Raw genomic sequence first — 14,395 nt, 5'->3', positions numbered from 1 at the left:
TCCTCAACCCTGTTCTGTTGTTCAGAAACACGCGTCTGAGAGCTCGTCCAGTTTTGAGCAGCGGCTCCACGTCATGCTCCATCGCATGGGCATGACCAAGACGCCTCCCTCGGAGTCGTCCAAAAGCAACCAGGTGTGTGTGTGTGTGTGTGTGTGTGTGTGTGTGTGTGTGTGCGCTCGTATATCTGAATATGATGTCTATATTTACGGCATTTGGATCACTCTTCAGTTGCCACTTATGCGACCGGATATTCACTGCTGTGTTTTGGCATGACCATATGTACACTATGCTGCATTACCATATGTACACTATGCTGCATGACCATATGTACACTATGCTGCATTACCATATGTACACTATGCTGCATGACCATATGTACACTATGCTGTATGTACCACAGCAGCCCTTTGTCTTCCATCATTAAAATGACAACAATCCAGGTTCACCCACTCTGGGCTTGGCACAATGGAAGCGAATGTGAATTCATTATTTATAGAGCAAACTCACACTCATTACTGTGGCCATTACACTACATGATAACCAAATGTTTTAAAAAACAGTTATGAAAAAATGAGTGTATATTTCATCTTAGCCAGTGTATCAATATCACTTCATCACAGTTTGGTTAAAGAGTGCTTAACATGTGCGAGGGCAGGGATTATATGCCAGCAAATAATTGAATTTCTTTTATCCTCTTACAGAGCAAGGATGAGGAGCTGAAGAAAGCGAACTCTGAAGGTGAGCCCCTGCACACACACACACACACACACACACTTTCTTTCTCACATTTCTCTCATACAAGAAAAGAGAGCCACCCACATTTGCTCTCTCTCTCTAACCCTCTACCCCCCCCCCCCCCACACACACACACACACACTCAAGCACCTGAAGTCCAGCATCACCTTACGTGTCCACCCTGTCTAATGAGAGCTTGTGCTCCATTGGTAGTTGTACCTCCGAGACATCTGTGCTCTTTGCAATCTCATTAATTTCCCTGCAGTAAAAACTTGTGAGTCAGTGCTGAGCATCCACTGCAGGCTCCCTCCCAGTTCTCCGCTCCCTGCTAGTCACACTCCGCTCACTCATCCAGCGGAGGGAGAGAGAGACCATGAGTTAACCATGCAGAGAGGAGATTTGGGCAATTCATCATTTTACGTCATACATTCATCACCTGAACAGTGTCACCAGAGCTGTTGCTCTCTCTCTCTCTCTCTCTCTCTCTCTCTCTCTCTCTCTCTCTCAGGGCCACATGTACTAACGCTTTTGCGCCCATTTCAGGCGTATTTGTTTCGCAATGTGCGTGTAAAATCATTGCGAGGTATGTACAAACAGGCCGCAATGATGTAAAAGCGCAAACTGCCTGTCGCAGGAGCTGAAAGTGGCAGATTGCGATTGTCATGTCATGCATATGCATTCATGGGAGGATCCAGGGGAAAGTGGGAGTTTAGCGTAAAAAGATGGGAGGGGAAGAGTAAAGAGCGCCTAGTTATGTATTCCGCGGTATGTACAAAGACTGCTCCTGAAAGCGCACGTCTATTCTGCGCCTAAATACTTCCGCCTTGTAAAAGCAGGTGTTAATCCACATTGCAGTTCAATGCGTCAATAAGAGAACCACTTTCGTTGGCCTTTCGCATGTCTTACTTTCACTTTCACGTCATTCACTTAAACTTTCTTACTTGCTAGATTTGACCAATCTTCCATAGCCTACGTGCACAAGTAGTTTAAGTAGAACTACTGATCTTCATTATCTCCCTGCTTGTTGACATCTTATCATGTATGGTATTATTTCATGATCGCTAAACGTTTGATTCTTTTTAATGTTGTCATCAGTTAACTTCATTCAACTGCGCTTGTAGGCGCTGCCATTCAGTTCGTAAATTGCGTTTATGGGCGGAGAAGGGCAGAGAAAGGCGCAGTTTACACTAAGGATTGTACGATTGATAAATACAACGGAAACTTGGGTCTGACAGCGCTCGCAATCTGCGGTGTGTCCATGGCGCTGATAACGCTACAAATGTATGTACATCTGGCCCTCAGTCTCTCAGTGATGTGATGTAAAATAATGCACAGAGCTCAGCTTTTAAGCAGCAAAAGCCAAATTAAATTGGATGTTCTGAGACTCTGGCTGAGCCCTCAGCGAGAACACCTGTTTTCACTGCTGGGTCAAAGGTCAAATCCAGCTGACAACTCTTTAATGAAGTAGTTTGTTTTTGTGTGTGTGTTTCTTTCACAGTTCTAAATGACTTTATTTCTCCTCCATTAGGAGCGATTCTGGACAATAAACCTGAACCTCCGCCCACTTTTATGAAGCCGCGCACCATGTCCACCTCATCAGGTAAGCCACTCACCCGTTCCGTGCCTCCCAGACCGTGCTCACGATGATGGCTTCGTGTCTAGACATGGCATGCTGCTGACACAATGACCTCAGAGCCAAGAGATGCAGAAACTGTGCCACCTACTGTTGATGTGCCCAGTAGCCGATAAGGCTATAAAGGGACGAACCATGGAATGAGGAACTTATAGAATGGACAACAACGCTATTTTCTGTGTCAAACCTGGAATAGAGTGTAAATTAATCTGTGAGGCTACCACTAATGCATTATGTTTGATATTGTTCATTTTAAATCAATCGATTAAATGGATTATTAGATAGATAAAAATAGATTATAGGTTTCTAAGCAAGCTGGACTATATATTCTATAACACTTTCCATGAAGTCACTATCTGCATTGTACACACATTCATAAAGGGTTATATAACATTCATGAAGACTCATAATGAATGGCCTAAGTCTACAATTATTTATGCAGTCATGACAACACTCATAAAGCATCACAATAATAATTTTTAAGTCCTTACAGTTTCATGAATTACAATGTGATTCACTTTTACCTTTAAAAGTGTTACCATAAATTCCCATGTTTTGTTGAAAAGAGTACAGACCATGTGAGTCCTGTCCCACCCCGCCCCCTTTGACGGTTTCATTGACACCTGCCTTGTCTCTCACTCCTAGACACTAGGCGGCCCGTACGACCAGGTGTGACAGGTGAGAAGCCGGCCATACCCGACCGCCCCGTTGGCCCTCTGCCCCCCAAACCTGCCCTCAAACCCGTGCTCCCCCTGCCCTCCGAGGCCCCAGGCGCCCCCAGGGTCTCCCCGATGGCCCCTAAGCTGCCCAGCCCGTCCATAGAGGCCCCACCGCCCGGGGAGCCGGACCAGGACCCTGGCGTGATGGCAGCCCAGGCCCAGCCGAAGGAGCCGCCACCTCTGTCCCCTCGCAGGGAGGCCCCCCCGGCCCCGTCCCCACGCAGGGGCATCAGCACAGACGCCAGGGAGCGATCCGAGAGAGCACAATCAGTCACTGAAGGTAGGCCCCCTCCTTTGGAGCTGACCTGATGTTGCCACCAAGGCCAGAGTTGCCCAGTCACTGGTCTCCCTCACAGTCCAGTGTTGTCTTACCGCCAGGCTACATCGAGCACGCAACTGAAGCATTCTGATCGTGGAGCGTAAAAATGGTTAAAGAAGATTGGTCTGATTTCTTTCTGATTTCACATCTGGTGTAGCCAGTTCCATTGATTACAGTGGAAGCTAATTGTTGGAGCAGACACTCTGCGAACTGAACACTGGCTGTTATGGTCACTGTCCCACAAACATACAGCATAATTTAGTCTTGTCATTACTAGTGTCCTTGAAGCCAAACAAACAAACACAGTGTAATCCTACTTCTGTACTTGAGTGCAAAGTAGTCATTTGTCTAATAAGCAGCAGTTTACCATGCATACATTCAGTCCATAACGAATCCCAATAAGGTTGGAGCTCTTCATTAACGGGAGTAATAAACTAAAAGCATTTTGAGGCTTACATGCCGAAAATATAAACACATTGAATAACACAAGGCAGAGTTATGAATACTGTATCTGTCACTTTCTTCTGTGCACATATACACACCCACCCACACACACACACACATACACACAAACACACACACACAGCAGGATAGCAGTATGCTAATGCAATATCAGTTTCTATAATTAGGGCTCTGAAAGAAGGAGAGGACATTGTATTCATCTCCTTCTGCATGAGTATGTTCTCATTCACACTCTCATTTCTCTCGCTCTCTTGTCTCTCTCTCTCTCTCTCTCTTTCTTTGTCTCTTGTCTTGCCTAACTGACATCCTCTTATTCCCCTCACCATGTCCAATCCTATAATGTCATAGAGAAACCGATGACAATGTAATCATGAGGGTGCTCAAATGCCTCCACTAGATGAGAGTGTGTTCATTCGGCACGTCTGCATTATGGTGATCCCTCTCAGGCTCTCAGGGCGCTCCCCTCTAAAGATGCTGCATTCGGCCCAAATTTTATTAGCCAAATTGACCAGCGCCACAATCTATCACCTAATGCAGAAGCAGTATGCGGTTAGCCGCAGTCGTAGTGTAAGTCTTCACTGTGACGCAGCGGGAGTCTGACTGTCAAAAAGCCACACCTTTCTGTGGCACATCTGAGAGACGGACAGCTGCAAGCCAAACTGCATGACTGACTGTCGAAGTTTTAATGAAGTATTAGTCTTCTGGTTGTTGTTCTGACACCTCTGTCATTTCAAAAGGTTTGATCTGACCTATGGTCTGAGTAAGATTAAAACTGTCCCTATCTCCAGTCTCAATGTCTCAATGACACTAATGAAACTATGGGCTGTGTTTGAATATGATTAGAATGCAACTGGTTGTTTGCGTTTGAATTTTTGTGCATGGTATGCAACCTGCCACTGTGTTGAACTGTGTCTAAGAACATGCCCTCTCTGTCTCTCGTCTCGTCTCCCAGAGACCCTGCCGAAACCACGCCCCCGCATGAAGCCCTCGCCCCAGCGGCGCGCCGTGTCTGTCCACGAGGACTCGCTTCTCCTCCAGCAACACGCCGCCCTGCTGGACCCTGAGGGTGAGCACACCCTGCACTCAGGACATGGCATCATCTTATGTCATGTCTTTGTCCATAATCAGGAAGTGACATCACCTGATGATTTTTTTTTCTTTCTTGGAATGTGTGTCCATCACTTATGTGTTACTGTGTGAAACTGGGTGTGTCCAGGTTAAGCAAGTTAAACTAGAGACTTTAATCCACTCAAACACCCAGTCATCTCTCATATCCCTCCCATACTAAATCCCCTAGTGAACCACCTACCTATCTGACTACCACTGTGTGTAGGATGTCCTCTGGCCTGTCCACATGTAACAAACCCTCCACTCCCTTGCTTCTTAGAGTTGAAGGCGGCGTTGCCACGGCTACAGAGGTCACCCGTGCGTAAGCATGCCAACCTGGGGGAGCTGCCACCGTGCTCTGAAGACCTTCCCGAGGGAGAGGAGGGTGAGTAGAAAGGTGGAGGAACACTTTGTGTGTGTGTGTGTGTGTGTGTGTGTGTGTGTGTGTGTGTGTGTGTGTGTGTGTGTGTGTGCTAGGGGATTTCCCAGGTCTGTTAAGATTGGATAGGAAATACATAGAGGGAGAGTAAAGGAAGGAGTGATGATAAAGAGGACTGAACAAGGTTGAAAAACAAGAGAAGAGAGCCAAGGAGAACAAAAGTTGAGGTGCCAGTAAGTATACTGTAGTGACAAGGGAAATACAGAGTTCATAAATTACCATAGCAGAGCACATCGTGTTCCAAATGTGCTGAGCTCAATGTAAAGTCCCTTATTAAAAATGTTCAAAGGATCGAAGGAAATTGATGATGATGAGGTAATGGTGTTGGCATTCTCTGGATGCCTCCTACACCGCTGCCGAGGCGCTAAGCTCATCATTGCCTCTGCAGCTCATCCTCCCACCCACCACAGACAGGCTCTGGATCCAGTGTGGCCCTGATACGGCCCAGGTCTGGCTCACGTCCGCAACTGGGCCCAAATGGAGGAAGATGCCACTGTGCAGAGCCTCTGTTGGTTATGCTGCTGTAGGAGTGTGTCCACGAAGGGCCCTGTAACTTAGTCAGGCATTATGTAGCCGCCGTGTGTACCTGAGTGTCTGAGATCATATTACCGTGCTGCTGCACTTGTTAGACCAGACTGATGCACAGGCATCATGTTTCCCCTGGCCGTGATTCGGACAAATGTGCTCATTTACTGGCCTGGAGCAGGATAATGATTTCCCAGTGAAGCAGGGGATGGGGCGGCACAGTCAGACCCATAATCCCCGACGGCACGATTAATGTGACAGACTTATTAAAAGCAATGATTCATCTCCATGCTTCTGCTAATGTGTACAGGTCAATACTTGCTTCTTTGATGCAATTGAGGCAGACATTAAAGTGTAGAGTTCTCTTTTTATAGATAGAGTGGTAGAATCGGGCAGATACTTGAAGTGCTTAGCCACCTGCGTTAAAGTTAAAATATTAATATCATTATTCAGTACCAGCATATATACTATATAAAAGACTATATAATAAAGCTAATGCAACAATGGTCTTTCTAAAGTCAAACCAATTAATAACCCAAGTGGTCTCTGATCTCTACATGCTCCCTGATAGAAGATCAATTGAGGAATAAATTGGGTTTGATTTTGTAAAGAGCACTGCTGTAGCGAAACCTTTAAAGCAACACTATTAAGTTAGCCATAACCAATTTATCCTGTTTACTCACTGTTAAATTCAGCTAATTACTCTTCGTGGCCCATAAGAACTCAGGTATTCATACACAACCCTAGCTCTGTAAATAGGACACAAGCATAGTGGCTCAGTCCGATCCCAAAACAGTTCCAGTCAATCAACCAACACATTGCTTCAAGAGCACAGGGAGATGGAATATGATTTCACTGGCTATTGAGCTTAAAGAAACATTGTGAAAGAATTAAGATCTATGCCCATTGATGTCAACATCCAACACGTTTTAGCACTTTAGTTAGTCCACACTCGACTAAAAGGGTCATAATCCTACCTGATCAACAATGTTACATAGTGCAATATCAAGCACTGGTAATATCAGAGAATGTATTCTTTATATTATTATTAAGTCAGTGTAGCATCAGAATGAGTCTCAATAACCATCTGAATTGTGAGCTCTACCTTTAACTGAATTATGAGGTCCCTTCTGAGCCAGTGGGGAGCTGATAAGACACCATATATACTGCTCAAAAAAATGAAGGGAACACTTCAATCATACACTGGATCGGTACTCTGACACTGTTTGGTTCTGAGCACAGGTAAAACGTTTGAGGTGAGTGTTTTATTTTGCAAGAACTGTCAGACATTCTGTGAATGTAGTTTGAGAATGGAGAAAAAGGTTGAAGGTTTCAAAAAATGTGTTTTAACAATTGTGGAAAACTGTAAGTGTTCCCTTAATTTTTTTTGAGCAGTATATTAAGCTCTATGGGAAACCACCAGATCCATGCTATGATGTGATTTTGTGATCTGTCATGGCTCTCTAATAACTTTTTACTTTTCTCATGGGTACCTGTAGGTAAAGGAGCAGGGAAGAGGGAGGAGGACAGTGGCCAGGCAGAGGAGACAGACTGTATGGCGCCCTCCAATGGCCACAGGGGGCACAGCCCAGCAGGGACCAGCCAGGAAGACCAGGGAGAGACCACCATGGACGGGGAAGGGGGGGAAACAGTCTCAGAGCAGCACACACCAGCGCAGGGAGAACCATCAGACCAAAGAACTGAACCCCCCTTATCCAAGACAAACATGGACTGAGCCCCCTGTGCAAAATCTATTTTCTATCATGTCTACCTTTGCCTTGCACGTCAGATTATGTACAAAAGAATGAATTATGAACAAACGAAGAAAACAAGAAAAGAATGGTTTTAAAAAGAGAACAAATCAATACCTATACTTGTTAATAATGATTAAAAAGTGAATTCAGTTGTGTCAAAAGGGGACTTCTGTCTTCATTAGAGCTCCCGGCCTGACCATCATCATTATTTGTTTCCACCATCTTCTGCCCATCCCACACCATTACAAATGACTGCAGTTCCTGCCTGGTGGACAAAAGAGGGGGATGAAGAAAAATGGTTGGCTCAGTTTTCAAAGGGTACCTTAGCTCCTTCTGTTCCTCTGTGTGTGTGTGTGTGTACGCTCGCTCAGAAGTGCCGTGTGCCTCTGTGTTCAGTTTCTCCCTCCTCTTCTTATCACTGAGAGGCAGCCACGGCAGTGCTCGCATCGACAGAGAGGAGAGTGACACGCGAGTGCAGTCTCTGTCCAACTGCTGAAAATAACCAACACATAATGGGAGAGCACAGTGAGAGATGACAGTGCTTGACTGCAGACAACTGCAGGCAGGGTGGCTCATCCAAAAAGACACACTGACCAGTCAGTCTGACGGTGCAATACACACACACACACAACCAACCCACCATAGACACACACACATTCACTTCACCTGTTTTAGGGATCCTGCTAACACTTTAGAGCTCAGAGCTCAGTAAACTCAGAACACCCATCTCATCTTACTTCAAAAGGAAGTGTGCACAGTGTTGAAGCTACCGTGCTTGAGTGTGTGTGTGTGTGTGTGTGTAGAGGAGGATGGGTGAGAAGAGAAGTGTGAAGGTAGCCTACTAAAGGAATGTGCATGGTGGCCACCATTGAGAGTGGTGGTGTGGGCATGCGGACTGACCGGAGCCCACTCGTCTCTGCTGCGTGATGCCATGTAAGCGTAGCTTCTCTTCTCCCTGGCAACGGCACGTTCATCGCCCAGCTCAGGCAGAGAGCCGCGGTGCCGCAGAGTTGGCTGGCATGAGATGCCCAGGAGTAGGAGTGCCATCTGTGTGTGCGTTTGTTTGTGTGTGTGTGTGTGTGCACGCACGCATGTGTGAGGGAGGGAGAGGATGGACATGTTGAGTGATGGGAGATGGAGTGAACAGAAGGCAGATTAAAGCATCGACTAAGCGAAGATCCACCCAGCCAGGAACCTGTCGATAAGCTTCCCCTACCACACACAATACTGTGTAATATTCAGTGGAGTGTTCATTCTCCCTCCATCACACACACACACACACACACACGAGGGTGTGGCACACCCAATGTCACTGCTTAATCCTGAGGTAAATCGTTGCTTCATAAAACAGCTGAATGAAGTGCACCTACATGCGAATCTAGTAGAATAGAACAGAATTATAAGACGCAAAGGCATAAGATATATAATCTGAAACATTTTATTACATGAAAATATTAACAATTGGCACTTAATTTACAGTAATAAAATCAACCTTACCTAGAAAAGAAAAAAAGAAGAAAAGAACACCCACATCATGTTAAATAACAGTAAAATCATGTTTTCCACTAAACATGACAATTCTCAAAACAATCAAAAAATGTTCAACAGTACTGTTAAGCCTTTCAACAATTTATAAGGGATGATAAAATACCTTTAGAAAAATAAACATATTTCTGGAATTAAGAGACCATAGGCCCAGTTTTGCAATGCATTGCTTTCAGTGACTTCTGCTTGCCAGAATCTTCATGGCCACTTCAGTTAGTCTGCTTACCTACTGAAAAGCTCCGTACAGGAGAGGTTACCAACAACAAACACCCCCTTTTTCCTTTTGAAAATATCCGCACAAAAATAGCTTCCTGAGGCCTGTTTAAGGAGATTGTGAAACATTGTGACACCCCCCCCCCCCTGCCCAAAATCCCCCAAGAGGGAGATCAAGCAAATCCTGAATGTTTCACATTATGGCTGAGCTGACCAAGTGCTTACTCAACTCACAGGGGAATTCTGGGTAATGAACATATTACTCGGAAATGAGACCAAAGTAGCATCTCTTCTCTTATCATGTTGCAAATATCTGAATATGTCTTTTCACATCGTCAACCCGAATGAGAGTAGAAGATGCAAATTCAGTGTAGTGTTCCCAAGGAGTTGGGAGAAGTCCGAAACTGTTTAGCTATTAATCAATCAGTCCGCATGATCAGCACGGTTATCAAAGCATCTACTGCAGCAATGCCCCACCCCTTTCCAAAAAAAAAAAAGAACGCAAGACAGAAAAGAACCACTGAGAAGTAAATGATCTGTACAATATGTTAAGATCTCTTTGGTAAAGGTTTAAGAAAGCTTAGTAACTACAGGATTAAAGAAATCTGATTCACATTCATGTAGGCGTATGGAGTGAGGTCAGCACATGTGTATGTGTTTTTTTGAGCATAGCAAACATTATGAGACAACATTATCATGATCAATTATGAGATGCTGTACAAAATAAAGAAGGCCCAAATTTAGTCAGGTAAAAAGGAAAGGACAACTTCTGCATTGTTATGGTACAAAGTGAGGCCAAGTTGCTTTTCAAAGAACACAATGTAAAAGCCTGAGACTACAGAAATCCTAACAGGATTTCTAAAAGTCTTTAGATTAAATACGAATTGTTCCTGACTCACTCAAGGGGAATTACATAGCCGTCCTGCCTGCACCTTCACAATGAGATATATTTGATTTCCTCTCCAAGATGAGACTGAGCTACTTTAGTTCTTCTGGCTCTTGGTCAGTTTCTGGCTGAGCACACGTGCACACACGCACACACACACACACACACACTTTACCCCCTTCATTAGAAAGCTGGAATGGGTTTTAGTATGTACAGGTCATTTCACACACATTTGTCTGGTTGTAACATGATTGACGGTGTTGAGCACATGAAAGATTAGACGAAAAAGGCTTAAAGATGGAATGAAATCAATGCTGAACTCCAGTATCATGGACTCAATCGGTCCGTTACCATATCACAGAGCTGCTGTATACATTCTGTACGATAGTGACGCCATTTTCAATACAAAACTACTAAGGGAAGGGCAAGGATTCAGTTCAAATAGCACAGAGATGCTCCCGTTAAGTGCCGCGCATATTAAAAAGGCTTCAGAACATCTGCCCTCTCTCGAGTCTGGAATGTTCTACTTTCAAATAAAGTGGATCGTGTGCAAGACATCTCCATCCACACCTGAACAAGAGGTCACCTGCCCCTGACTGCTCTCCTCTTCACACCACCTTTGTTTAGTTACAAAACCTGGCAGCAATCCCTAAGTGTCTAACCACTTTCCTAAATACAACCCCTGGAAAACAAAAGCCCCACCATGTCACCTTATAGAAGGAATGATGTCAAAGAAACTAAAGATTCCTCAGCTCTTCACCTGGGGGATATAAGGCCTCTGAAGAGGGTACAGCTGAGTCTTGCATAAGGTGTCCTCTCTGTGAGTGAACACTGATTGCATATCGTCTCTCGTTCTCTCTTCCCTGCTTTCTTTCGCTCGTTCTGTCCATCCAGCATGGAGACACGTGGTGTGTGCCAGGGGCCTCGTGCTACAGAGTGGCCAGGACTCTGAGGAAGGAGATGATGACCACGCAGAAGGACTGGCCCACGCCGAAGACCAACGCCTCCAGAGAGATCATCCTCTTCCCCGCCGCCTTATACACCCCTGCTATCGCCGCACCTGTGAGGAGACACACACACACACACACACACACACTTTAATCCTGACCTCTCTCAGAAATGGTTCACATAACAATATTAGATGTATACGGAACTGGATTAATTTACCAAAAATAAGTAGTGGCCAAAATGACCAACATGTTTCCAAGCTTGCAACATTAATAGCCTGACACCAAATGGATGGAATGGAGATTTATTTTTAGAGTCAAGAGCCTCATTTAGGATAATTACCTTTAATGTTTAAAGAAAAATTATAATCTGTCTGAAAAATCATTATGCAACACCTGTGAATTTATCCATGTATATCTGAGTGCTTACAGAAAAGTCAAGACAAACAAGCTTGTGCTCCAAGTACACTGCAAAAGTGAATTTAGGGTTCATGGTTAAGGCTCCTGCTAGCTTTGCTGTGAACTACACTGGACATAAAAGGCAGTGAATATTTTATGAGCACACTCTGGGCTTGAAATAAAAGCTTAATGTGAACTAGCCAGCCATTTGTAAATCTGCATTCTACGTACACTATCTGGAGACAAAGATGCCTTGCTTTAAAACTGGACAAGAATGAACAAGCCCATTTGGAAGAAAAGGCCTCCTGGAGTGTCTATGAATGTGCTAAGGAAATAGAGATGACTAGCATTCCCTGCAACTGACCTATGGTATCTGGAAATCAAGCGGACACTTTAGAACTTTAGTAGGCTACATCTTACCTACTACTACAAATGCCAAACAACTTACATTTCAAAGTTTTACATTTATAAATTCTGGCTAAGAAAGCCATACACTTTGAATAACGGCATGCATTCATAAAAATATGAACACCATACCACGAGGACCAAAAGTCAACCTAATGAGGGTGAAAGTCTGCAAATTGTTGGGAAAGGACGGATGTGTGTGCAACTCACTGGTGAGGACGCCGCCGGTGAGGGGGCCCAGGACACCCATGAGCACGATGGCGATGGGCATGAAGCGCGCCATCTTGTGCTGCCGCAGTGTGAAGATGGCCAAAAGGGCCGCCGGCAGGTGGAACATCAGCGAGGAGACGGCGGTCCACAGGAACACGCCATACCACATCTCTGTTAGAGCAAAGGGAGAGGGAAAGGGGGGGGGGGGAGAGAGAGAGAGAGAGAGAGAGAGAGAGAGAGAGAGGAAAAAGGTTGAGTGAGAAGTTGAGAATTGAATAATGAAAGTGATGAGTGAGAATAAAGAATGGGGATAATAAGAGACAAAAAATGAATCTAAGGGGAGGTGAAATAAAAAAGGAGAGAAGATCTAGGCTAGGCTTTTTTAAAGCCTTCACCCCACTGACATAAACCTTACAATTCCAACAAACCGTCATTGACACAGGGGTGTAGTGGAGCTAGACAGCAGGGCATAAACCTCACTAAGGGATTTGTGCCACAAACAACAAAGTGCATCATCTGCAATTCTGCAAAGCACTGGCAAAGAAACATTACATTGTCAATTTTACAGCAACCTTACAACTAAGGTCAGACAAAGGATATGTTGATGTCACACTGATCTGGTGACTGACTCATGAATTATTTACCCTGTGCAGGACCATCTGAACCTTTTGCACATGGCCAGCACCCAACAGAACTAAGGTCTAACAAAAATTAAGTAAAACGTGATCTTATGCAACATAACACTATTCATCGAAATCTAAGCCTTGTGTGTGTATGCATTGGACGGACTTTTGACATCCTGTGGAAAACAGTCAGTTAATACTTATTATGCAAACCTGAACGTTTGTGACCTCAAATCCAGGAGTTTAAAATGATTAGAGCCCGTTTATGTAAAAATCTCACGAACAATGCATCCCCCCCCCCCCCCCCACCCCCACCCTTTCTAAGGCCGTTTAGTCGTTATTTGTACTTTTCCTGAGTGAAAACAGTAGCTGCTACTGTGAAAATGGTGAGAATGACAGTGACTGAATGTTACTGCCCAGACAAATAACGTTATCAGCTTTACGGATACGGGAAACTCTTTGTAGTTTACGTTGCCTGTACCCCAAGTTACTGCCATTAACGTTAACTGACTAAATCGGGCCTTTACGGTGATTTAAGTTTAGAGTTGTAGCCAGGTTAAATAGTAAACGCGAAACCAGCAATGAATAACGTTAAGGCAGCTTGGTAGCCTTGTTTACCAACCGACTACCTCACAGTCGCAACATCCAAATAAATACAATCGATACCACTATTTCGTCAGTTTCTTGGGTGGGGTTATGTATAGATAAGTCTTGGACAGGCAACATTAGCCGACTAAAATGACATGTCTCCATGCTCCATCTAGATGTTTGTTGGCGAGCTATCGCTAGCTCACGTTACATAGCTAACGTTAGCGCACGAACACAAATGCGATCAAAGTGGCCAACAGTTAATACATCTACAACACTGAACAAACACTAATCCCCAATGCGACCCATTGCTGAAACGTAACACCAAAGTTGTCGGGAAACAATTCAACGTTACATTAACTGGTGTGACTGGTTGGCTAAAAGAAGCTAACTAGCTACTCACCTGAAAAGTCGCACAGCGATGTATCGTTGGCGCAATTGTAGCCATGTTTTCTTGGAACCAAATTCAAACTGAGAATTTGCTGCACAAACCCTATATCGGTATGCCCACTCTGCATCTCTTATCGACAGGACACGACAAACATGAGGGAAAACGCGAGAATCCAAGTACCACCATGAGAAAATCGATGTGGGTTTGTTGTTTGACAGCCAGTAACGTTACTCCCATGTAGCAATTAGCTAACACAAGCTCGCGAGCTAGCACTTCATAAACACAAACTTGAGCTTTGACGTCATGTCGTCCAAGTGACCGTGTGAGCTCAACTCATAAGAGATCATAAGACAAAACTCCATCTAGTGCTACATTCAAAGCTATTCATTATTTCTCAAGAAAATAAAATCTTCAGTACGCATCCAAAAATGTTGCTGGATTTATTTTGTGATGAATAATTCTGTATTATAGAGTTTATGGGCGGGGTGATCTCT

General features: G+C 44.5%; 2 protein-coding genes across 3 annotated transcripts in view; one reads left to right on the top strand and one right to left on the bottom strand.

Annotated features, from left to right (window-relative positions):
* carmil2 (capping protein regulator and myosin 1 linker 2) overlaps positions 1–7,855 on the top strand; it is a 51,864-nt gene extending 44,009 nt beyond the window's left edge. Inside the window, exons 34-40 of one of the 2 annotated variants that reach the window (XM_042108685.1) lie at positions 26–133; positions 703–739; positions 2,265–2,336; positions 3,015–3,368; positions 4,822–4,935; positions 5,257–5,361; positions 7,440–7,855. In XM_042108685.1, the coding sequence (XP_041964619.1) occupies positions 26–133; positions 703–739; positions 2,265–2,336; positions 3,015–3,368; positions 4,822–4,935; positions 5,257–5,361; positions 7,440–7,675 (1,026 nt within the window). In that variant the 3' untranslated portion in view covers positions 7,676–7,855. Of the gene's footprint in view, positions 1–25; positions 134–702; positions 740–2,264; positions 2,337–3,014; positions 3,369–4,821; positions 4,936–5,256; positions 5,374–7,439 lie in introns of both variants that reach the window. The other variant, XM_042108686.1, reaches the window with a different exon arrangement.
* Positions 7,856–9,116: 1,261 nt separating this feature from the next.
* Positions 9,117–14,379, bottom strand: tmem170a (transmembrane protein 170A). Its single transcript, XM_042108932.1, has 3 exons — positions 13,914–14,379; positions 12,300–12,470; positions 9,117–11,398 (listed from the first exon to the last, which is right to left on the bottom strand). Exons 1-3 carry the CDS (start codon positions 14,026–14,028, stop codon positions 11,268–11,270), a joined length of 417 nt encoding a protein of 138 aa, XP_041964866.1. The 5' UTR covers positions 14,029–14,379; the 3' UTR covers positions 9,117–11,267.
* Between the last annotated feature and the right edge of the window lie 16 nt (positions 14,380–14,395).

This window comes from Alosa sapidissima, chromosome 11 (assembly GCF_018492685.1).
Source record: "Alosa sapidissima isolate fAloSap1 chromosome 11, fAloSap1.pri, whole genome shotgun sequence".
Taxonomy (NCBI): Eukaryota; Metazoa; Chordata; class Actinopteri; order Clupeiformes; family Clupeidae; genus Alosa; species Alosa sapidissima.
This window is presented reverse-complemented; position numbering and strand designations above follow the sequence as displayed.

Excerpts from the sequence above, each read along its gene's own strand:
- tmem170a (XM_042108932.1), bottom strand. The coding sequence starts at position 14,028 with ATGCAGAGTGGGCATACCGATATAGGGTTTGTGCAGCAAATTCTCAGT. Across the intron at positions 12,471-13,913 it reads ATCGCTGTGCGACTTTTCAG|AGATGTGGTATGGCGTGTTC; the intron begins GTGAGTAGCTAG and ends TTGCTCTAACAG. Across the intron at positions 11,399-12,299 it reads CACCGGCGGCGTCCTCACCA|GTGCGGCGATAGCAGGGGTG; the intron begins GTGAGTTGCACA and ends GTCTCCTCACAG.